General features: G+C 39.0%; 1 protein-coding gene across 6 annotated transcripts in view; it reads left to right on the top strand.

The window, feature by feature from the left end:
* ATP6V1H (ATPase H+ transporting V1 subunit H) overlaps window positions 1-23,274 on the top strand; it is a 119,367-nt gene that overhangs the window by 67,649 nt on the left and 28,444 nt on the right. For all 6 annotated transcript variants that reach the window (XM_034650129.1, XM_034650127.1, XM_034650126.1 and 3 more), the window contains one exon: window positions 4,348-4,449. In XM_034650129.1, the coding sequence (XP_034506020.1) occupies window positions 4,348-4,449 (102 nt within the window). The remainder of the gene's footprint in view (window positions 1-4,347; window positions 4,450-23,274) is intronic.

Here is a 23,274-nt window from a genome sequence, read left to right as displayed (position 1 = left end):
GTGTGCTCTCTTTCGCTATCTCTGTCTCTCTCTCAAATAAGTAAGATCTTAAAAAAAAACCCTTTGTGTGCAAAAACAGGAAGCTGCTGGGTTTGGACTTCAGCTGTAATTTGCTGGCTTATGGTTTAAGGTATTCAGAACAAATATTCTGTTATGCTTTTAAGGAAACTTATGTTAATATTTTCTTATTTCCTAAAATGATATCTTAATAAAATTTCAAAGTAATAAAAATAGCATGAAAGTACTTTAATCTTTTGAAATTATTAAAATGTTTCAGTTAAATGTAATTTTAAAATACTTTGCAAGTTGGCCTTTTAAAAAGAGCAAGTTTGAAATTAAAAAAAATAAATGTATGGGAGATTGAATATTGTCTTGGTTTTTCTTTGTGGGTTTTCATGTGCTTGAGTTGAATGAACTGCCATCATGGTGCAGTTGTGCTTAGTGTGGACTAGAGGCAACAGGTAGTGATTCAAATATGTTTCAACATTTGTTGTGTCTGTAGGCAGATTATGTAATTTCTCTGGGTCTCCTTTCCTCATTTATGAGTTCTTTTTGTGAGGTATATATTTACATCGAGTTTGGGATATGTATGTGTCTAATAAATCCTCATCTTTTCTACTATTTGGAAATGCAGATATCTCAGTTAGTCTGGAAGATAAAAGACATGTAATTACTTCCTAATGAGATAATTCCCTGATTGACAGTGAGGTTTTGTTAGTGTTTCCGGTTGTTTATAGAGTTAGATATTTGACATGCTGAGATGATGATAGAAAAAGGCAGAGAAATGTTGAGCCACACTTTTAGGAGACGTTACCAAATAAATGACCTGCAGAAACTAAAGTATACAAGCTTCATAGACTTGTACAGATTTTGAACAAAGTAAAGTTTTATTACTTTATTTTAAGTATTTTAATTATTTAAGTATTTGTTTTAATGCAAATGATATGAGCAAATATCGTTATTCAAGTTGTTTTCTAGTATAGATCTTAACAAATAAGATTTATATTTTGTAATTGAATAATTTGTAAGCAAATAGACAAATGGTTTCAAAACTTTATGTTCGATATTTTAAACTTAAGTTTTAAACTTTAAATTCGCAATTCTATAGTTTGGCTGTTGTGGACATTGGGGTGCAGGTGCCCCTTCGGATCAATACATTTGTATCTTTGGTGTAAATACCTAGTAGTGCAGTTGCTGGGTCATAGGATAGCTCTATTTTTAACTTCTTGAGGAACCTCCATACTGTTTCCCAGAGTGGCTGTACCAGCTTGCATTCCCTACAACAGTGTAAGAGGGTTCCCCTTTCTCCACATCCTCGCCAGCATTTGTTGTTTCCTGTTTTGTTAATTTTTGCCATTCTAATTGGTGTAAGGTGGTATCTCATTGTGGTTTTGATTTGTAGTTCCCTGATGCCAAGTGATATCCATCTACAGATGAATGGATAAAGAAAATGTGGTATATATATGCAATGAAATATTACTCAACTGTCAGAAAGGATGAATACTTACCATTTACATCGACGTGGCTGGAACTGGAGGGTATTATGCTGAGCAAAATAAGTCAGTCAGAGAAAGACAATTATCATATGGTTTCACTCAAAATTATAATATAGTTTCATGTATGTGGAATATAAGAAACAGCCCAGAGGATCATAGGGGAAGGGAGGGAAAACTGAATGGGAAGTCATCAGAAAGGGAGACAAACCATGAGAGACTCTTGACTCTTAACTATAGGAAACAAACTGAGGGTTGCTGGAGGGAAGGTGTGTGGAGGGATGGATAATTGGGTGATGGGCATTAAGGAGGGCATATGATGTGATGATCACTGGGTATTATGCGCAACTGATGAATTGTTGAACACTACATCTGAAACTAATGATGTACTATGTGTTGGCTAATTGAATTTAAATAAAAAATAAATAAAATTAATAATTCTAAGGGATAGTAAATCTCTTGAGCATCTTAGTAAAATTAAGTAACTTTAAAAAAAATGTGTGTGGTGAATTTTTGAATTCCAAGTTATATCAGACAACCTGGGTGAAGTCATTCAAGTACTCTTGAAGGCATACAGAAATAAAGTGAAAAGGTTTCTTCACTGCTGTTCTCTCCCAGTCTTCCCCAGTGATAACCAGAATCAGGTGATATACTCTCCAGTATTCTTTCATTCATAGACATACCTATATCTGCATCTTTATATAGAGTTATTTATATATGTCCCATCTCAATAGGTTAGACTGTGACTTGTCTTTTTCACTTATTATGGTTTGGGGTCTGTTGAAATGACTTAGTTTTATGTTTTTAAAATTTTGATTCTAAATTTTTTTTTATATTGGGCCACTTTATTTCCTGTGTTACCTCTCTGTAATATAGGAAGAACCAATAATCCTAGTTGTAGGGGTTTAATAAAATGGTGAATGTGAAACTGCTTTGTACATGAGGTAGTCAGTATTTTTGTTTTGTTTTGTTTTTTTATAATAACTTTTTATTATGTTAGTCACCATACAGTACATCCCAAGTTTTTGATGTAAAGTTCCATGAGTCATTACTTGCGTATAACACTCAGTGCACCATGCAATACGTGCCCTCCTGAATACCCATCCCTGGCCTATCCCGATCCCCCACCCCCTCCCCTCTAAAGCCCTCAGTTCGTCGTAGTCAGTATTAGAGAGGACAAAGCAGGTGCCACCAGCAGGGTAGAAGTAGAGGGAAAAACCAAAAACCTCTCTCTCGCATGTGGCCTCCACCCTCTAGCCTTTTCTCTTAGTCATTTTTTAAGCTAGTGTATATAGATATCTTCGTGGAAATGTGAAGATATTTCTGTAGGTCGGATTCCTAGAAGTAGAGTTGCTACATCAAGGTTCTGTGCCTTTTAAATTGCATTAGGATTTGTCACATCGTTTTTCCCAATTGTCAGCATCACCATTTTATACTTAAATTATGGATTTATTTTTTTCCAGCAGGTGTTTATTGAGCATCTGTTGTGTGGTCAGTACTGTTCTAGGTGTTGCAGACACAATGGCAAATAAAATTAAGTTCTTATTGTCATTAAGCTTACATTGTATTTGGGAGAGAGAGACTAAACAAATAGTCAAGAAACTACATAATATCATGGCTGGTGGTGATGAGTGCTGTGAAGAAAAATGAACCAGGAAGCGGGGATAGAAAATGATGGGGGGGTATTATCTTGGGGTCAGAGGCTCTTAAGCAAGAGGTGGTGTTTGAGCTTAGAACTGAAAAGATAGTCTCTCAGTATTCTACTGGTTCAATTAGCTAATTCTGTAAGGTTTTCATATATCTGTGTCTATGTGAGTGGCTATTGCTGGCATATTAGAAAGCAGTTTTTTTTTTTTTTAATATGTTAGTGTTCTGCCTGGCCATTAAAATAATTACTCATTCTGATTGGTTATCCCACTTATGTTCTGTTTGTGGAATGAGTTGAGTTTTCTTCTCATTTCTCTGCCCTTGAGCAGTTTACATAACACGGGAATGATGTGTTCCTTGAGTGATTTCCCCTCACACTCCTGCTGAAGGCACTCTCTCCGAGTGGATTGGATTCTAGGTGGTGCAGTGCCCCCCTTTCCCTTCATTCCTGAGGACACATGTGCCCCTGGGTGAGATGAACCCTCTCCCTGGAGGTCCTTGAGGAGGCAGAAATCTGTGGTCAAGGCTCCAGCTCCCAGCAGAGGGTAGCCTTCTCTGCGTCTGGTTGGCTCCTATTCTCAGAAACACCGTCAGGCTCCTGCAGTGGTTTCACTCTGCCTGTGTGGTTGCTGTGGAGAAAGGACAGCAAGGGAGCCAGGATTGTGAATTTGGACGCCCATCTTCTCAGAAACATTCACTTGCTGTTTGCATTGTTTTTCTTATGAAGTTCAGGTTCAAGTTCTTTCTGAGACTTGGAGTGAGGGCGGGGGAGAGGGGGGCAGGGAATGTGTATGTTCAGGGCTCATGTTCCATCTTGATCACAGCTTAAAGTAATTTCTTTAATACTAACAGAAAGCTTACTGATGATTAATCTTCAAAATACAGTTGGCAAGGACTCACTGGTAATTGTATATTAAAATAACATTAACTCAGATTCTAGTTGTCTTTTTTGAGAGAGCAGTAAAGGGAGTTCCTGATATTTTGGGAATTGTGTGTGGTGTATTATGATCTGAAAGTAACCTGCTATATATGTGAAAAGATCTGAAAACTGCTAACTCATATGTAATATATTATGTGTAATAGTAAGATCTGTAGAAAATATATTGTCAATGTCTATTTTCAGGCGATAGCTGCAAATATGCTGTGCTCTGTTGTGCCCTGTAGAACAACTAGAAATCAATCTCTCTTTGGATTAAATTTATTTCAGAATTTTGACAAAACTTCTGGAGGTGTCGGATGATCCACAAGTCTTAGCTGTTGCTGCTCATGATGTTGGAGAATATGTGCGGCATTATCCACGAGGCAAACGGTAAGGGAAGAGTAGTTCAGCAGAGGAACTAATGGAGTAAGTGATATCAAGATGCCCATAATGTGCGGAATTATAATAAACCTAATTAAAAATGGGTAGTATAAAAGTATGAGTACAACTATAATACTATTGTGTGGTGGCCAGCAGAGATCACATTAGAAATTTCACATTCAGGATTCTTTTTGGTTTTGTATGATTTTAATTCAGTAGCCATTTTGTGAGCACTGGTTATTTTTTGACTGCTACTAGTAGTTACAGAGATGATGAGACATTATTATTATTTTTTTAAATTTTTAAAAAATTTTCTTTATTTGAGAGAGAGAGAAATCAAGCACAAGCTGAGGGGGCAAGGGGAGAGAGAGAGGGAGAAGCAGACTCCTCGCTGAGCAGGGAGCCTGATGCCGATCCCGGGACCTGGAGACCACGACCTGAGCCCAAGGCAGACGCCCAACCGACTGACCCACCCAGGCACCCCTATTGTTATTATTTTTTAAAGATTTACTTACTTATTTCAGAGAGAGGGTGAATGCACTCATGTGCAAGGGGGGGAGAGGCAGAGGGAGAGAGAGAATCTTAGATTCTCTTCTTAGATTCACAATATTGAAGAAAATATAACACCTGTAAAGAAAAGTTATAATAGATGTATAGTGATAGAATTATGTATTTCATAGTATTGAAAAGAGAGGAATTCCGTGTGGGATGAGACAGATAAGACTTTACAGACATGGTGATGCTAGCCACATAATTTGAAATCATTTAGATACATAAACAATGAAAAGTTAGGCTTTTTTGGGAAAAATAAGAAATCAGGGTACCAATATTATATCAAGGGAGAAAACATTAAATGTATAAAAGGGCTGTTTTCTCTTATTTGGAAAAGCAGAAATGCATAGTGCCTTGGTGAGAATTGTTGCTATTTCACTTGCTGGTTTGTTTCCTAATCTATAAAATTGGGACCATAGTCTTATTTCTTTCTCATGAGGCTGAAGTGAGGATTGTGAGTAACCCAATACAGTGATAGAGTAGTGCCAGGACGTACACGATACTCAATAAGTATAAGCTACTTTTATTATTACTAATGTGGATATTTTATATTCATCAAAGCTATCTTAAGGAAGACATGGCAGTATTTGTCTTATTTATCATAAAATAGTGTCAAGTAAGCGCAGAACATCTTAGAATGTGAGCAAAAATTGGCAGAGCCACAGAACTAATTGCGTACTTTAACATTCCACAGTTACTTCGTAACTTCCTCTTCTTTTTATAGTGTATAAATATTTAAACATTATAAAACATCGCGTCAGTGACTGGTTGGAGATGCATCTCTTCAAGCAGAGAAATTACCTTTTCTTTCCAAGTATCTATGGACTATATTATGTTTGATCTTCACCTTGTTTTTTCTAGATCTGATTTATTTATAGTAACTCAGCTACTTTGTATTGGTGGACCTTGGTAAACTCCATTTCCAAAATTATGACAGTTTCATCTGGAGCAGAATTTGTCAGGGCTATGTGATATCATATGGATCATATACTGAGTTGTCAGGATTGACACTGCTGTATGGAGAAGTAGACTTGGGGTGGGTAAGGGGCAGCCTACCTTTGGTCTCAGATGAGAAGAGGTTGTCATTCATGTTCCTTTGGAGTGATGAGTTGCTCTTGCACTTCTCCTGGGTGAGAATAATGAGCATGAACATCTCTGAACTCCATATGATGGGTAAATGTGCAAAATGCATCTCTTCTGGAGGGTGAATGAGAGAACATTAGGCAAATGCCATATGGGAAACTACTCAGGATATTGGTATCTACTTCAGGAAAAGTAGAAAATTCTTGAGTGTAGCTGCTGAATCACTCAGTGTTTGAACTACAGAATGTTTTCATTCTGACCCAGCAAACCTTCGTTGCTGGTCTGACATAGAACTTTATTTCGGGTACCCTTCAGAAGCAGATGGCACAGATACAGCAGATGTAAGTCTGTGTGTTAAAGGTCTCCATTGCATTTTTAGTTCTGCCATTGTATTCTTCAGCTCCAAAATTTCTGTTTGGTTCTATTTATTTCTATTTCTTTATTGTCATTTTGTACATGTGGTTTTTTTTTGTTTGTTTTTTTATTTTTTTTATTTATTTGACAGAGATAGAGACAGCCAGCTAGAGAGGGAACACAAGCAGGGGGAGCGGGAGAGGAAGAAGCAGGCTCACAGCAGAGGAGCCTGATGTGGGGCTCGATCCCAGAACTCCGGGATCACGCCCTGAGCTGAAGGCAGACACTTAACTGCTGTGCCACCCAGGTGCCCCTGTACATGTGTTTTTTAAATTTTGTTCAGTTGTCTATCTGTGTTCTCTTTCATTAAGTTTCTGTAAGATGATTATTTTGATCCTTTGTTAGGCAAATTTTAGATATATATTTTTATGGGACTGGTTCCTGGAGCTTTATTAATTTTCCTTTGGTAGTGTTATATTTACCTGATTCTTTGTGGTGTATATAGCCTTGCATCGATGTCTGTGCCTTTGAAGGAGTAAATACCTCTTCCAGTCTTTAAGACAATTTTCAGCAGATAATGCCCTCTTTTCTGTTGCCTGGAATTACATTCATGCTGGGTTGGAGTGGATTATGCACAGTTATGAGTCTGCAGTGGTGTCTGTGCTTGGCAAGTTTGTTACTGGGGTCTTAGGTAGGCATGTTTCCTGTCTGGTCTTCAGATGGCTGGGACTGCCTCCAGTACCTTATTCAGTAGGGTAGTGCTGGGACAAGGGTCCATTTCAGGCTCCACATTGTGTCCTTAGTTAGCTGTCCCCTTACCAGGTTTATGGATGGGTGTGGTTCCTTCCAGGTCCCAGGAAGAACTGCTGCTTGGTCACTGATGGATCCCTGGGTGGGCAGGATAGGTCCTGGGCCATGGCTGAGAGGAGCTGGAACCAAGCTCCAGGGCTATTTTGGGTATCCCAGCCACAACTGAAGTCTGCATATTTGGCTTTGGAGGCATGGATGGGTATTTGCGCTGTAGGTCCCGGGGCAGGTTGGACTGCTCCCTGATTTTGGCTGGAGGAACTAAAGCCGAGTATACTATTGTTTCAAGATCTCCTGAGGCACAGATGTGAGTGTCCCCCACCAGGTCCCTACATTGGAGGACTGCTTGTGACTGCAGCTTGGAGGAAATTGAACCAAGTATAGGACCCTTTCAGGATCTCTTGGGTGCAGATGGGAGTGTCTCCTGCTGGTTTTCTGGGGCAGCAGTACTGCTTATGGACTGGCTGGGAAGGGATGAAGCTGAATATAGGGCCCTTTCCAGCATCTCTGGCAGTATTGTCAGAGCGTCTCCTGCTGGGTCCCTGAAGCTGCCTGGCCTGCTGGCAAGCCTTCTGTGATGGGGCTAGAGCCACGTATAGGACCCTTCAGAATCTATATGGGTGCATCCAGAAGTCTCCTGCTGGGTCTCTGTGCCAGCAGGAATGTTTGGGGACTGGCCAGAATGAGCTGGAGACCAGTTACAGGGTTATAGACTCAGTTGAAGAGTGCACCAGGGTTTCACAGTCTTGTATCTGGATCCCGGAGTTCCCAGGAAGGCACTTTTCCATGGATGGATACCAAATTATTGCTGTTGAAGAGGGGAGATACATGTGAAGGATGTCTTATTCAGCCATCTTGCAGACATCACTCCCATAGCCCATCTCTGCAAGTTTTTTTAGCGGTGCTCTTGCCCTTCTTGTCAACCCTTCTAGATCAAAGGTCGGGATACATTTAGTCAATGACTGTAAAATAGGTAAAGTTAATAGCTGCTGGACTGGGACACACTGATTTTGTAGCAGTGGAAGGGTAACAACTTCAGCACCTGCAAAGAGAAAAATAGAGACATAGGAGAGCGAGAATATTAATGATCTTTGTTTTTCAGTAAATTGTCCCTATAGCTTTCCTCATGAAGGAAAACACAGAGGTCTCTCAGCTGTTGGACACTTTATGTTTAATTGGCTGCTGGGTCTGTCATCTCCTTCCAGAGAGTGCTGCCACAATCTGATGGCCATTCCCTTTAACCTATTGGGAAGTCTGTTGGAAACAGAAGGGATAATAATGGCTTCTGCACCTCCCAAGCAAAATGCCTGTCAGTAGCTCTTTATGTCTGCCCCACCCTCCATCCTTTAGCCTCCCTTAGCCATTTCATGGGGCAGATAAAGATCACCTATCTGGTACTATAGCCAAATAGGTCAGTCTTTCCTAAAACCAGGACTAGACTCAGGTATTCGACTTGAACTGAGACCCCTAAGGTTTCACAGTCCATCTGGGAAACCACACTGGGGGCACTGTCAACTTCTCTGCCCTCCCCCCACCCTCCCCCCGCCCTACCACCACTACTGATGAGGATCTCATTTGGTGGTCCAAGAATTGTGAACACTTTCTCTCCGGGGGCCATGAGTATCCTTGGTACTGTACTTCCTGTGTGAAGGACAGGCATGAACTTCCTTCCCTTCCCAAAACCATAGTAACTTACACATTAGGAGCGGTCATAAGAAGCCTCTTGAGTATTTAAGGACACAATACCAGTAGATTGTATAGTCCCCAAGTGAATGTGGAGATCTCTATAAAAGGATGTATACTTTTGCTGATTCAGTGGAGTTTCCCAAAAAGTAGTGATCAGTGATACTACCTTAACCCTGGAAGACATTCAAGTTAGCCTCAACTCACTGGCCAGCATTTGTTATAAATGACAGACTTCCTTCTTGGGCCAAGGAAGAATCTGCACATTCTTTATGTATCCGTCTGTACTTGGATTAATGCCAAGTGTAAAGCTCACTATAGAAACTTAAGGGGAAAGCCCTTGAATTTTAAGTAGACTCTGATGTTTTTTGGCGTTTTTTCAGCTGGTTAGATCCAGGACCTTGGGGGACATGGATAAGATCATATTGTTTTAACCTGGTGCTATGAATTTGATTACAGCCTGCATCAGCCAGATCAATCACAGTGACCAGTGGAGTGAAGTATTCATAGGTAAACTTGCCAGAAAGCAAGATAATGTATAAATGAAGGTTTTATATTTGGGGAGATATTTCTCTTAGCTTTCTGTCCTTCTTGCACCTTGAATGCCCTTTTCAAATAGATGTCTTCCTGGGAGCAAAGGGCCGGATGCTTACTGTCCATTAGGAGAGATTTGGGTTCCTTAAGTTCAGGGTTCCTCTTCACACTGTGTGTGCAGGGCTTATTGAACTCTTCATGTTTTCCTGTGGAAATTGTGGCTTGAGGAACCAGCACAAAGTTCTGATATTCTTGCTACTGCAATTACCTTGAGTAACAAACTATCATTTTTCTTTGACCCAGGAGTCTCAGTGCCTTCTACAGGCATCCATGAAACTATGGCAGCTTTACTTGCTAGGTTGCAAGTGAGATGAAAGCTAAGACCTTTTGTAGTTCTTGACACTTTTATATTAAAAACTAACATTAATACTATTTAAAAATAGCCTATTTTATTTTGAAGAATTGATCTTTAGATAAGACAAAGACAAACTTTGCTTTTGTATAAATATAGCTAATAACTAAGGTCCCTAGCCCATCTAAGATGTGTTTAACATGAAAAACAGATAGATGATAGGTGAATCTTTCATAGTTATATAATGGCTTATTTATAGTACTTTTGGAAAGGGAAAAAACAAATCTAGATAAAATATCCTCATTCTGAAATCATAAAAGTGGTGAAAAACTTAAGAACTTACCTTCTTTTTTTTTTTTTTAAGATTTTATTTATTTATTTGACAGAGAGAGAGACAGCCAGCGAGAGAGGGAGGGAACACAAACAGGGGGAGTGGGAGAGGAAGAAGCAGGCTCATAGCGGAGGAGCCTGATGGGGGGCTCGATCCCATAACGCCGGGATCACGCCCTGAGCGGAAGGCAGACGCTTAACCGCTGTGCCACCCAGGCCCCCCTAAGAATTTACCTTCTTACAGTAATAACTTGTTACCAANCTTTATCCTTTCAGTAGCTTGCATGGATCCATGGACCAGTATATTCATTCTTTTTTGAAACCACTCACCAGTATTATCTCAGAGTAACTTAATTTCTGTACAGTCTTCTGCTCCTTATTCTTTGAAATATATTTTCAAATTACTTTCAGTTATTTTCTCCTTATCACACAGGCCCTTGAAGACACTCACTCTCTCTGTGAAGTAATTCCTACATCTTCCTACATAGGAGTGTTTCTCAAACTTAATAAATAGATTGTCGGGTTTGCGGACCCACAATTTGAAGTGAACATTAATTAAATTAATCAATACTCAAAAAATTTAATTATAGTTTAAAGTACTGATAACTCTTTCATGTCAGATATAGGCATTATTTTGTTCATGATCTTTTACCAAGGTATCAAGAACAGAATGCTTGAGTCATGCATAAGTCAAGTTCTCTATTCACTTTCTTTCTTCCTTTCTTTTTTATTATGTTCAGTTAGCCACTATATAGTATATCATTAGTTTTTGATATAGGGTTTAATGATTCATTAGTTACATATAATACCCAGTGCACATCACAACCAATGCCCTCCTTAATTCTGATCACCCTGTTCCCCTCTCCCCCCCCTTCTGAAACCCTTAGTTTGTTTCCCAGGGTCCATAGTCTCTCATGGTTCATCTCCCTCTCTGATTTCTCGCCCTTCACATTTCCTATGGTCCTCCACGCTATTGCTTACGTTCTACATATGAGTGAAACCATATGATAATTGTCTTTCTCTGCTTGACTTACTTCACTTAGCATAATCCCCTCCGGTTCCATACATGTCGATGTAAATGGTGGGTATTCATCCTTGCTGATCGCTGTATAATATTCCATCATATATATGTACCACATCTTCTTTATCCATTCGTCTGTTGAAGGGCATCTCAGCTCCTTCCACAGTTTGGCTATTGTGGGCATTGCTGCTATGAACATTGGGGTGCATGTGCCCCTTCTTTTCACTACATCTGTATCTTTGGGGTAAATACCTAGTAGTGCAGTTGCTGGGTTGTCAGGTAGCTCTATTTTTAACATCTTGAGGAATCTCATACTGATTTCCAGAGTGGCTGTACCAGCTTGCATTCCCTACAACAGTGTAAGAGGGTTCCCTTTTCTCCACATCCTCGCCAACATTTGTTGTTTCCTGTTTTGTTAATTTTTGCCATTCTAATTGGTGTAAGGTGGTATCTCATTGTGGTTTTGATTTGTATTTCCTTAATGGCTAATGATGTTGAGCATTTTTTCATGTGTCTGTTTGCCATTTGTATGTCTTCTTTGGAGAAGTGTCTGTTCATGTCTTCTGCCCATTTTTTGACTGAAGTATTTGTTTTTTGAGTGTTGAGTTTGTGAAGTTCTTTATAGATTTTGGATATCAGCCCTTTATCTGTAATGTCAATTTTAAATATCTTCTTCCATTCCATGGGTTGCCTCTTAGTTTTGTTGTTGTTTCTGACATTTGTTGTATCTTTTGCTGTGCAGAAACTTTTTATCTTGATGAGGTCCCAAAAGTTCATTTTTGCTTTTGTTTCCCTTGCCTTTGGAGACGTGTCTTGAAAGAAGTTACTGTGGCTGATGTCAATTAGGTTATTGCCTACGTTCTCCTCTAGGATTTTGATGGATTCCTGTCTCACATTGAGGTCTTTCATCCATTTTGAGTTTATTTTTATGTATGGTATAAAGGAATGGTCCAGTTTCATTCTTCTATATGTAGTTGTCCAATTTTCCCAGCACCACTTATTGAAGAGACTGTCTTTTTTCCCTTGGATATTTTTTCCTGATTTGTCAAGGTGTAGTTGACCATAGAGTTGAGGGTACATTTCTGAAGTCTCTATTTTGTTCCATTGGTCTGTATGTATGTTTTGTGCCAATATCGTGCTATCTTGGTCATCACAGCTTTGTAATATAGCTCGAAGTCAGGCAACGTGATGCCCCCAGCTTTGTTTTTCTTTTTCATCATTCCCTTGATGATTCAGGGTCTTTTCTGGTTCCATACAAATTTTAGGATTGTTTCTTCCAGTTCTTTGAAAAATGCCAGTGGTATTTTAATAAGGATGGCATTGGAAGTGTAAATTGCTCTGGGCAGGTAGACATTTTAACAATGTTTATTCTTCCAATCCATGAGCATGGAATGTTTTTCCATCTTTTTGTGTCTTCCTCAATTTCTTTCAAAAGTGTTCTGTAGTTTCTAGAGTATAGATCCTTTACCTCTTTGGTTAGGTTTATTCCTAGGTATCTTATGTTTTTTGTTGTTATTTTTTTTAAAGATTTTATTTATTTATTCGACAGAGATAGAGACAGCCAGCGAGAGAGGGAACACAAGCAGAGGGAGTGGGAGAGGAAGAAGCAGGCTCATAGCGGAGAAGCCTGATGGGGCTCGATCCCATAACGCGGGATCACGCCCTGAGCCGAAGGCAGACGCTTAACCGCTGTGCCACCCAGGCGCCCCTTTTTGTTGCTATTGTGAATGGAATTGATTCCTTAATTTCTCTTTCTACAGTTACATTGTTAGTGTATAGAAAAGCAACTGATTTCTATGCATTGATTTTGTGTCCTGTCACATTGCTGAATTGCCTTTTTTATTTTTTATTGTTACTAATTTAAAAAAAATGTTAACTCACTACCGTAAGTTGGCAGGAATGGCTGTAACAGTTTAAAGCATCTTGTAAATAGTTCTGGATATTCAGATCATATGTGGACTCAGATGGATTTCTCCCTGAAACCTGCTTTAACAGTTCATCATATACTAAGTTGACTGGCCCATTCCATGTAAAGGCAGGGAAATTGAATGTTGCTACTCGTGAGACAGAGGCAAAACAATTCCCAGCCTACTTTGTGGTTGCATTTGGCCATATAAAAGTATTTCTTTAAATTCAGTTGTAGCTTGTGGATGTGGCTTTTAACTATAGTTCTCATTATTTTTTTCCTCCATGAATAAAATAAAAACATTTAGTTTTGGAAAAAATTCAAACTTTCAGTGATGTATCCGTTTTCACCACAGATCAGTCAGCCTAAAAAATTATATATTGGTATCTAAAATTTGATGTCGATATTCTTTTTTTTTTTTTTTAAGATTTTGTTTACTTATTTGTCAGAGAGAGAGCACAAATGGGGAGCAGTAGGCAGACGGAGAAATAGGCTTCCCTCTGAGCAAGGAGCCAGATGCAGGACTTGATCCCAGGATCGTGACCTGAGTCAAAGGCAGACACTTAACCAACTGAGCCACTTAGGTGTCCCGATATTCTTCTTCTTCTTCTTCCTTCCTTCCTTCCTTTCTTTTTTTTTTTTTTTAAAGGTTATTTATTTATTTCAGAGAGAGAGAGAATGCGAGCGGGGGAAGAGCAGAGGGAGAGGGACAAGAAGATGACATGTTGAGGGCAGAGCCTGATGTGGGGCTTGATCTCACGACCCTGAGATCATGAGCTGAGCTGAAATCAAGAGTCGGGCACTTAAACGACTGAGCCACCCAGGCGCCCTGATGTTCATATTTATGTTGATATTTTTAAACCTATTCAAGATGATGACTACATTGCTAAGTTGCTTAGAATAATGGAAAGGATCTTTACTGGTATTATCACTGAAAGTGCTATCTTATCCATCACATTCTGAGGAAATCAATAATTATCCTTTCCTACTACTTGAGGAAAAATAATGCCAGCAAAGACATTGAATAAGTTCCTCCCCTCCCCCTGCAAAGGAATGGCATGTTTCTGTTTGGAAAGGCAGTCTTATGCTCCCCCATGTTTTTCTTCACTCAGTTCTTAAAACTTGATCAAATTCACACTTGCATTTCTTTTAACACTAACAAGATTAGTAGGCAGGCACATTGTTGTTCCAGTTCAGTTAGTAAAATCTTTTTTTATCCATGTAGCACTGACTCTCCCTGCTGCACATAACTAGTCCTCTGTCAGTACTAAGTCCAACAACTTCTTGTCCACATTGTGCTCTCCAGAGATACCAGGAGTATCTCCTCCATATGTGCACAGTACATACACTAATAGCTAATGGGCACCACAGTCATCAGTACAGAATTACACAATGGTTAAGTGCACAGACTAAACTTGCCTGCTTAGGTTCAAATCCCAGCCCTGCCACCTGGTAACTGTGTGACCTTGGCATATAGCCTCTCTGTCCCTCAGTTTTCTCCTCTGTAAATGTGAGGACTAAATGAGTTAATATGTAATGCACTTCAAACAGCACTCAACACATAGTAAGTACTGTTTAGGTATTTGATAAACCAGTTAAAAGAGTAATTTTGTCCATTTGTTAAGTATCTGCTATCCTGCCATGATAGCAGTTGCAGTTGACCCTTGAACAACACTGGTTTGAACTGTGTGGGTCCACTTATATTGGATTTTTTATAATACAATACTGTAAATGTATTTTGTCTTATTATTTTCTTAATAACATTTCCTTTTATTTTGCTTACTTTACTGTAAGAATACAGTATATGATGTAACATACAAAATATGTGCTAATTGTTTATGTTACTGGTAAGATTTCTGGTCAACAGTAGGCTATTAGTAGTTAATTTGTGGGGGGAGTTAAAAGTCATATGTGGATTTTAACTGTGTGAGGGGTTGGTGTCCCTAACCTCTTCCACCCCTATGTTGTTCAAGGCTCAACTGTGCTCTCCTCTGTATGTTCTTGATATGATGTGATTTTAAACATTACTTAATAAGAACATTGGCTTTCTCTAAGAACATAGTGTTCTTGTGGTGGACTTTTTTCTTTTTACAAGTTTCTTGGGAATGATTTGTACTCCTCATCACACAGCAGGAGTGTCGGAATGTTGTCTCCTTTTGAATTTTGTCCCTTTCTGCATTTCAGACAGTAAAATTGATCAGTTGACAGAGTTTCATATCAGAAATGTTTTGGAGACTACAGGTGAATATATTGCTGGTCCAGTGATAAATATTTAGGTAGCAGTACCATATTTCCTGTCATTCTCTTTCATCACATGAGATTTGTCTTGGCATGCAGATTTAAGTATGATATTCAAAATGGAGTCCTGTTTACTATTGTTTTACATGTTTGTTGTTGTTTTCATGACTTCTTTTGTAGTTTAAAGAAACCCTTTTGATTCAGTAAGTTGTTTTTGTAAATCCAGATGGAGAGCACAACATAACAGTAACTTCCCCCAAACTGCAAGTTTAATAATTGACCTCAATAAATGCAAATAAGATGAAAGTAAGCTATCCCAATGAATTTATCCAGTCAATGTACCTGCCAGTTCAGTTCTTGTGAAGGACCCACAGCCTTTAAGACTGTGATGTGACTTCCAGGAAACAAACACCACTCATTAATTTTGTTTTTCAAATGCGTATGATGGTATGTGAACAAAACAGTTCCATCGCTTTGTCCTCAGAAAGCAGAAGACCACCTGTGGCCCTGCTGAACACCCAGAAATCACACTTTGATGACTAGTGCCTGAGAGTTGTCCCTCAGAGAGCATGCCCCCTTTGCATGCATAACTCACTGGTGCAAATGGTGTACTGAACATCATTCCAAGCAGCAGAACATTGCAACGACAACCTCAGAGCCACATCAACCACTCCTAGGGCTTGTGCAAGTGCACCACCCTCTCTCTGCCTGGAATACCATAGTGAACGTTTATCTTTTTTTTCTTTTTTCTTTTAAGGAGTACAACATCTAAATAGTCTTCCTATATTCGAGGAATTCCTCTGCTTCCAGCCACGTGCTCATGGCCCATCTCAGCAAATCAGATCTCTCTGCCCCAGACTTCTGACAGGAATGAGAGGTGGAGGGAAGTGGGTATGGCAGGCATTCCCTTCAGGCAGCAGCCATGGCTGGGCTCTGTGAGGAGTGAAGGCAGTACCTGGTGTTGGGATGAGCAGAGGAAATTTAAGGTTCTGCGCCTTGCCCAAGTAGCACGCTTGCTGGACTGCTAATTTGGTCGCTTGCTTGTGATTCAATCTGGACAGCCTTCACGCTTGGCTCCCCAGCTTTCCAAGCTGTATTTGCCTTTCAGGAAATTCTTTCGCTGTTTTAATTAGGTAGTCAAGTTTCTATCTCTTCAAGTAAAAATACTGACTGGTACAAAAATTCTTCTCTTTTTAATCTGGCAAAACAGGATATTGCCATTAAAACGAAACACAGTATCTGTCCAACTTTCTGTGCTTCAAGCAGTGTTCGGTATACATATCTAAAAGCCCTTTTCAGTTTGTACATAATGATAACCTCATTATGTCCCCTCTCCCTACCAAAACTGGACTATGAGCTTTCAAAAAGAGTAACTATATCTGACTAGGCATATTATTTACCGCAGAAGGGCATAATAAATGTTGAGAGAAAGAGCTATCAAAAGAATGCCTGCTTGTTCTCTTAAAATGCACACTTTTATATGAGGTAAATATCTCTGTTTCCCTTTGTACAAAGCCTAGCATAGCACATACAAATAAAAATTTATAACTTGTTTTGATAGTGACATTAACTTTTTATCAATCAAACCCAATTAATTTATCTTTTCTAAGTTAGAATTATCATGAAAAGTAACATGCTTACTATAGAAAACTTGAAAAATACAGAAAAGAATAATAAAAAACAGGACTGTAGTTTTGAGGTAAAAGTAATGGTTTATTTATTTTCAGGTTTTATTCCTCTATACATACATTTTTTTCTTCCAAAATATTGATCATATAACATCTCCCGTTTTATCTCTAATTTTTATTCATTTTTCTTGGGAATTTCCCATCTACAAATTTTAAAAAATATACATTAATGCTGCCTATAGATAAATGTATTCCAGTGTGCTCAAATCTTACTAGTGGCCATTTGGTATGTTTGCAGTATTTCATTATTATAAAAACAGATTGAATGTCTTTGCAAACATTTCTGATTATTTTCTTTTTTTCTGGTCCCTTAAATACATTCAATGAGAGAAAGTATACAAGTACTTCTGAGATTTTAAAAACATTATTAAATAGAGAGGACTTCAGGCTCCAAGCAGCAGTATGTGAGAATAGCATCTTCACCACCTTCTCAGCAGCAGTGGGTGTTACCATTTCTCTTTAAACTCTCACAGGGGAAACTGGTACCTGGTGCTTTTAATTTGTACTTTGATTACTTATGTGACTTATTGGGAATTTAGCTGCTACATTTGAGACAGACATTTTTAAAGTTTCCTGTTTATATCATACTATTCATAAAATTTTTATTGTGTAAGTTTCAGTTACCATTTGGTGAAATTCATTAATTCACTAGGCATTAATGCTTTATTTGACATCTGCTGTGTGCTGGGCACCATTCTAAGTATTGTCTCATGGAGCTTCCATTCCAGTGAAAACCTTTGTGTTTTCTTCCACTACTTTTATGCTTCGAAAGAACTTTCCCGTTTAGAAGCCTGGTAAATATTCTCCTAAATTATTTTTGTTTTTAAAAATGTTAATGACCTTCTTTAAGGGGAACAAAATAGAATAATACAAAGTAATGAACAAAATAGTTAGATTTCTGTGTTATTAAACTTACAGACTCTATAGGGTACATTGTTTCATAGATACGCAAGTATCTACTTGCATGTAAATGGAATCATACATGCAACTTAACCATTTTTAACAGTATGTTATGGAATCCTAATATGTTACAGTGTGTTATATAGTGTGATATAATTTCATTAGCCATGAATAGAATGCTAAACCGTAGAATCCTTACCAAGATATTTTATGTAACTGTATTATATATTGTAGAACTACATTAAGAGGGAAAAAGACCTTTAGAACAAACAAAAATAGTGCTGTGCTTTTTAGGATATTTAAAGTTTACTCTAAAATTACATTTCTCTGTTTCACCAGCTGCTACATTCCTTAAAAGTTCTTGCCAGCACTGAGCTTGTTAAATACTGCGGGTCTTTAAAGCCTAACATGCTATCGACTCAAGTTGTTTTGGAATATAGTTAGCAAGTAATGCACTTGCTATTAGCCAATAGCTTATGAGCAAAGTACTCAGATCTAGTTCTAAATTAAATTGTCCAAGTATCCTGTCTTTTTAATGATGTCTTGTGTTAATGCTATCTTGTATTAATATACTAACTGGGAAGATTCTTTTCTCACTATTTTTTCAGGCATCAATGATTTTGGACATCTGTATAATCTGAAAGTAATTGGTGTTTCAATTAAATTTAGAAGACAGGAAATGTCTGTTCATTTTATAGCAGTGAGTTTCAGTGGAGTGGAGATAGTCCATCCCTCTGTGAGATCTATTGGAATCTCTGGAGTTTGAAAATGAAGGCTTAATGAATAAATATAATAATGTAAATCATTAAAAGCAAAAATCTTTAAAATTTACTTGCTGCTGGTAATATGAGAAGATAGTATAAGGGTCAGGGGTTTAAAATGTCAAAAAACATCACTGTATAGAGGGGTAGGCAGCACATTTGTTGTGAGGATTACATGAGGTAAAAAATATGAAGCGTTTAGCATTTTGCCCGGCATAAATGCCTGGTATAAAATGCTGCTGCTGCTGCTGTTGTTGTTGTTGTTGTTGTTGTTATAAATAGTATGTGATCATTGATTTTTAAATCCATCATATTTTACACATACTATGGTGGCTTTCTGAGATTATTATTCATGTACAGTTAATCCTCGTTTTTTTATGGATTCTGTATTTGTAAATTTCCTTGTCAAAATTTATGTATAATCCCCAAATTAATATTCACACTTTCGAGATCGTTTGTGGACACATGCAGGGGAGAGGAAAGTTTGAATTGCTGGTCACACAGCTAAAGTCAAACAAGGCGATCGCTCTGCCTTCCTGTCTTAGCTCTTGTACTATAAACCAGTGCCCTTTTTGAGATTTGTTTAGTGCCATATTTTTTGCATTTTTGTGCTTTTTCTTGGTGATTTTGCTGTGTAAAATGGCCCCCAAGCATAGTGCTGGAGTGCTGTCTGGTGTTCTGAGCAAAAGAAGGCTGGGATGTACCTTATGGAGGAAGTACATGTGTTTGATAAGCTTCATTCGGGCATGAGTTATGGTGCTGTTGTCTGTGAGTTAATTGTTGATGAATCAACAATAGATGTTAAGTTGGCTTTAAACAGGAACATGTAAAACAAGGCTATGTATCGACAGGTTGATGGGAACGTCATGACCAGAGGCTTGCAGGGACATAACCTGTATTTCCCCCAGAAGTCTCAGTATTCACTAAATCAGCGTTCATGGTGACTTTATAGAACACAACTACCATAAATAATGAGAATCGGCTGTATTTTCCATGTGTTGGAGCATCCAGATGGGGCCCAAAAAATAATTCCCTTCCTACTTGCCTGAATTCCAGACTATTGAGAAACTTGACAAAGGAGATAACGGAGGCGAAAATAGAATCTTCTTTGAGAAAGTCAGTAATAGATGGCCTTCCTATTACTGAACCCGTTGGCCCCAGATGGCACTGAACGAGTGTGGAAAAGAGAAGAGAGAGTGGATGTGTGTGTCATGGATTCCTGCTTGCAAACTCACCGCGCACAGAAGTCCCCTCTGAGAGGAGTAGACAAGGGCAGGGGGAGACAGGGGCCTTACCTTAACTAGCAGGAGTAAGAAGCCAGACGTGCCAACCCCCCCCGCCCCCCTAGAGTAGCTCATACATATTAATATTAGATTGGTTGGTTGAATAAGAGGTTGTGGTGAAATAAGAATGTCTTTAGATTGTTCCCCCAAACCCCTTTAAAACTTGTTCAGGGATGATAATCTCTTCATGCCTTTGGATGAAAGCCTAGCTGGGTTACTTTTCCCCTCACAGTTCTATGGTCATTCTAAATCATAAAAAGTGTTTGGTTGAAGACATTTGGTAGCTCTTCATGGTACTTATTCAAAAGTAGGACTTCTGTCTTTTATCTGTGATGCCCTCAGCAGGTGGAGGCCCACAGTCCTTTCTCTTCCTGGCTCTGTATCCCTGAGTTTACCTACTGTTGCCTCAGTCTTCCTAAGGCTGGTGAATGGGGAAGGAGGAGGCGACAGGGAGAAGCAGGGGTTTTCTTACTTGCTATTATTGATGGTTGCTTTATATTCTCCCGCCTTGGTAGATGTCTGAAGCTGATCATTTCTCTTGGGAGTACCTTTCTGGGTTCATTGGAGGTACCTCTTCTGGGCCATTCACTGCAGCCCTCCTAGGCTGGAATGAGCCATTGTTGTGTTTCATCTGGCTCATGGTGCCACTCAAACTTCTTTGCATCCCTAGGCTCTGGGAATGTCAGCTGATCCTGACACAGCTCCCTCTACTTTGCAGCTGTGGATTACCGTGACCTCTCAGGTGCCACTATTAGGCACCAGGCTGCTGTCTTCCCAACTGCAGGCAATACATGCCTGTCTCTGTGTGTGGTTTCCTTGACATGGGGTTGAAAGTCATCATCACCTTTTTCTTTCCTGCAGGGCAGGGACCTACTGTGTGTTCTGTCATGTTCCACAGAGTACACAAAAATCATCCTTCCCCTTCCTGGATCCTTTAATATTGGACAGAATTTCCCAAGGGGATTAAAACTTGTTAGAATTCTATATACAATCTGTATGTGATGTTCTCTCACAGATTGACTTCAGTGTCTGTTATCTATTGATTTGGCATCTCAGTGATACTGAGGCAGGAGTTCCATATTATTATCATCATCCCATCTGTACATGTATACCTATTAGTTTCAGCAGTTCCACAAAATTAACTTGATTACAAGGATGTTAGGTAAACTGATGTCTAGTTAAATCATCCTCTTAGGCAGATCAATATTTTCTATTGATGTGGCAGTAGATAATTCTAAGTGCATTTGAGAATAAGGCACATTGGACCTTGTGACTTTCTTTTTCCTGAATGTTACTCCTGATTTGTATATTTTTCTTTTATTTATTTATTTATTTTTTTAAGATTTTATTGATTTATTTGACAGAGATAGAGACAGTCAGTGAGAGAGGGAACACAAAGCAGGGGGAGTGGGAGAGGAAGAAGCAGGCTCTCAGCAGAGGAGCCTGACGTGGGGCTCGATCCCGGAACGCCGGGATCACGCCCTGAGCCGAAGGCAGACGCTCAACCGCTGTGCCACCCAGGCGCCCCTGTATATTTTTTTTAAATTTCTATTCTCCATCATTAATTCCAATTGCCATCCTAGACTACTTAAAACTCTTGAAAGAGTTAATAATGGAAAGTGCAAAGATGAACAACTGGCAGATAGTAAGTGCTGTGCAAATGTAAAGGTTTACTTGTCCTTTGATGATGTCATTTTGACAAAAATAAACTGGATGATAGTGGATATTATTATTAATGTAGTATAGATTAAGAAAATATAATCTAGTTAATAGGATGAGGACTTTCTCTCTTGAGCCCTGGGAACATAGGGTAAGCAACACCATGCATAGTTTGGCCTTCATGGATCTTCTTGTATAATGAGGGAGACAAATTTAATAATTCAGAAAGTCATTCAGGTGCAAAATTGCAACTCAGATGAGCACAAGGAAGGAAAGATACATAGTGCCATGAAAAGGGCATATTTGAGGGATTAATACAGGCAGTGAGAAGGCTTCTCTGAGGAAGTGACAGTTGAGGCAAGATCTGAAATATGAGTAGAAGTTATCTGTTATATAGAGTGGGATGTTATATGAAATGGTAAAGCTTCTAGGAGAGAAAACAGCATGTGCCAAGAGCCTGTGGCCGAAGGACCTAAAAGAAGGCCAGGAGAGTCAGAGTGCAGAGAGCACAGGTGTATGACTGTGACTCCAAGTCAGACTGTGTAGGACCCAGTTAGCCATTCTTTTAAGCAGGGAAAGTGATAGTTCATATTTTTGGAAAGACCGCTTTGAGGAGAATGGATTGAAAGGGAGCAGCCCCTGTGTCCTCATCACCATCATCACCAATGTCATTATCATTATAATAGCAGACAAGGGCTTACCATATTGCAGATACCTGGGCTTTATGGCCTTTGGTTTTCACAGCAATGCCATAAAGGAGGTGTCCTTGTTCCCCTCATTTGCCAGGAAGGACTTTATCCGGTTAAATGACTTAATGTAACCTATCCGATAAAGAGCAGTGCTGATGTTAGATAAAGTAATGTTTCAAAGCACAGTACCTGGCACATAACAAGCACTCAACTGACGTTTGGTTATAATTATACTGTACTTTCCCCTCAATTCATTTTTTTAAAAAAGATGCTTTAAAAATAAAGTATAAAAAGGTATATAGATAAAGCCTCTGTCTCAGTCTTGACCCCCATACACCCATTCCTTGAGACTGTATGCAACTGCCAAAGACCCTACTGCGTTATTGCTGACTATGTAGCGATGGTAGTGTTGCCCACCAGACGGTGTGGGCTGGAGACTCCACAGCTCTAGCTGCAGCCATACCCTTGCAACAGAACAGAGAACCTCTTTGTATTCATGAAGCAAATCAACATTTTCGCTTTACTTTTGCATCTATAATAACTGTATTTTTCAGGGTGTTAGGGGACACAGTGATAGAAGTGTCAGTTGTCAATCACCTTGGCGCTCTTGACAGTAGGAATTTTCCCCTTTGTTTCACTGGCCAGGAGGTCATGTGGCGTATTGCATCATTATAAGAAAGAGTAGATATCTAATAAATCAAGTCTTTTTCAGGAAATTAACATGACTTCTACTAGGTGGTTTTTAACCCTGTGTTCCCTGCTGTCTGCATCTGAGCTTTGCTCACAGCATGGCAACTGGTGGATTTAATACTGATCTGATATTGCTACAGACATTAGGTGGTGTTCAGTATACTGCTTTTAAGTAGGCCAGAAATACTGGTAGTAAAGTTTTAATACTCAACAACTTAGAAAATGGTACTCAGAATACTACAACAGTCTGTGAGGTATTCAGGTAGATGATACTTGCCTGGATTAGGAAATGAGAATAACAGCT

Source organism: Ailuropoda melanoleuca, unplaced genomic scaffold (assembly GCF_002007445.2).
Source record: "Ailuropoda melanoleuca isolate Jingjing unplaced genomic scaffold, ASM200744v2 unplaced-scaffold11384, whole genome shotgun sequence".
In the NCBI taxonomy this organism is placed as follows: domain Eukaryota; kingdom Metazoa; phylum Chordata; class Mammalia; order Carnivora; family Ursidae; genus Ailuropoda; species Ailuropoda melanoleuca.
This window is presented reverse-complemented; position numbering and strand designations above follow the sequence as displayed.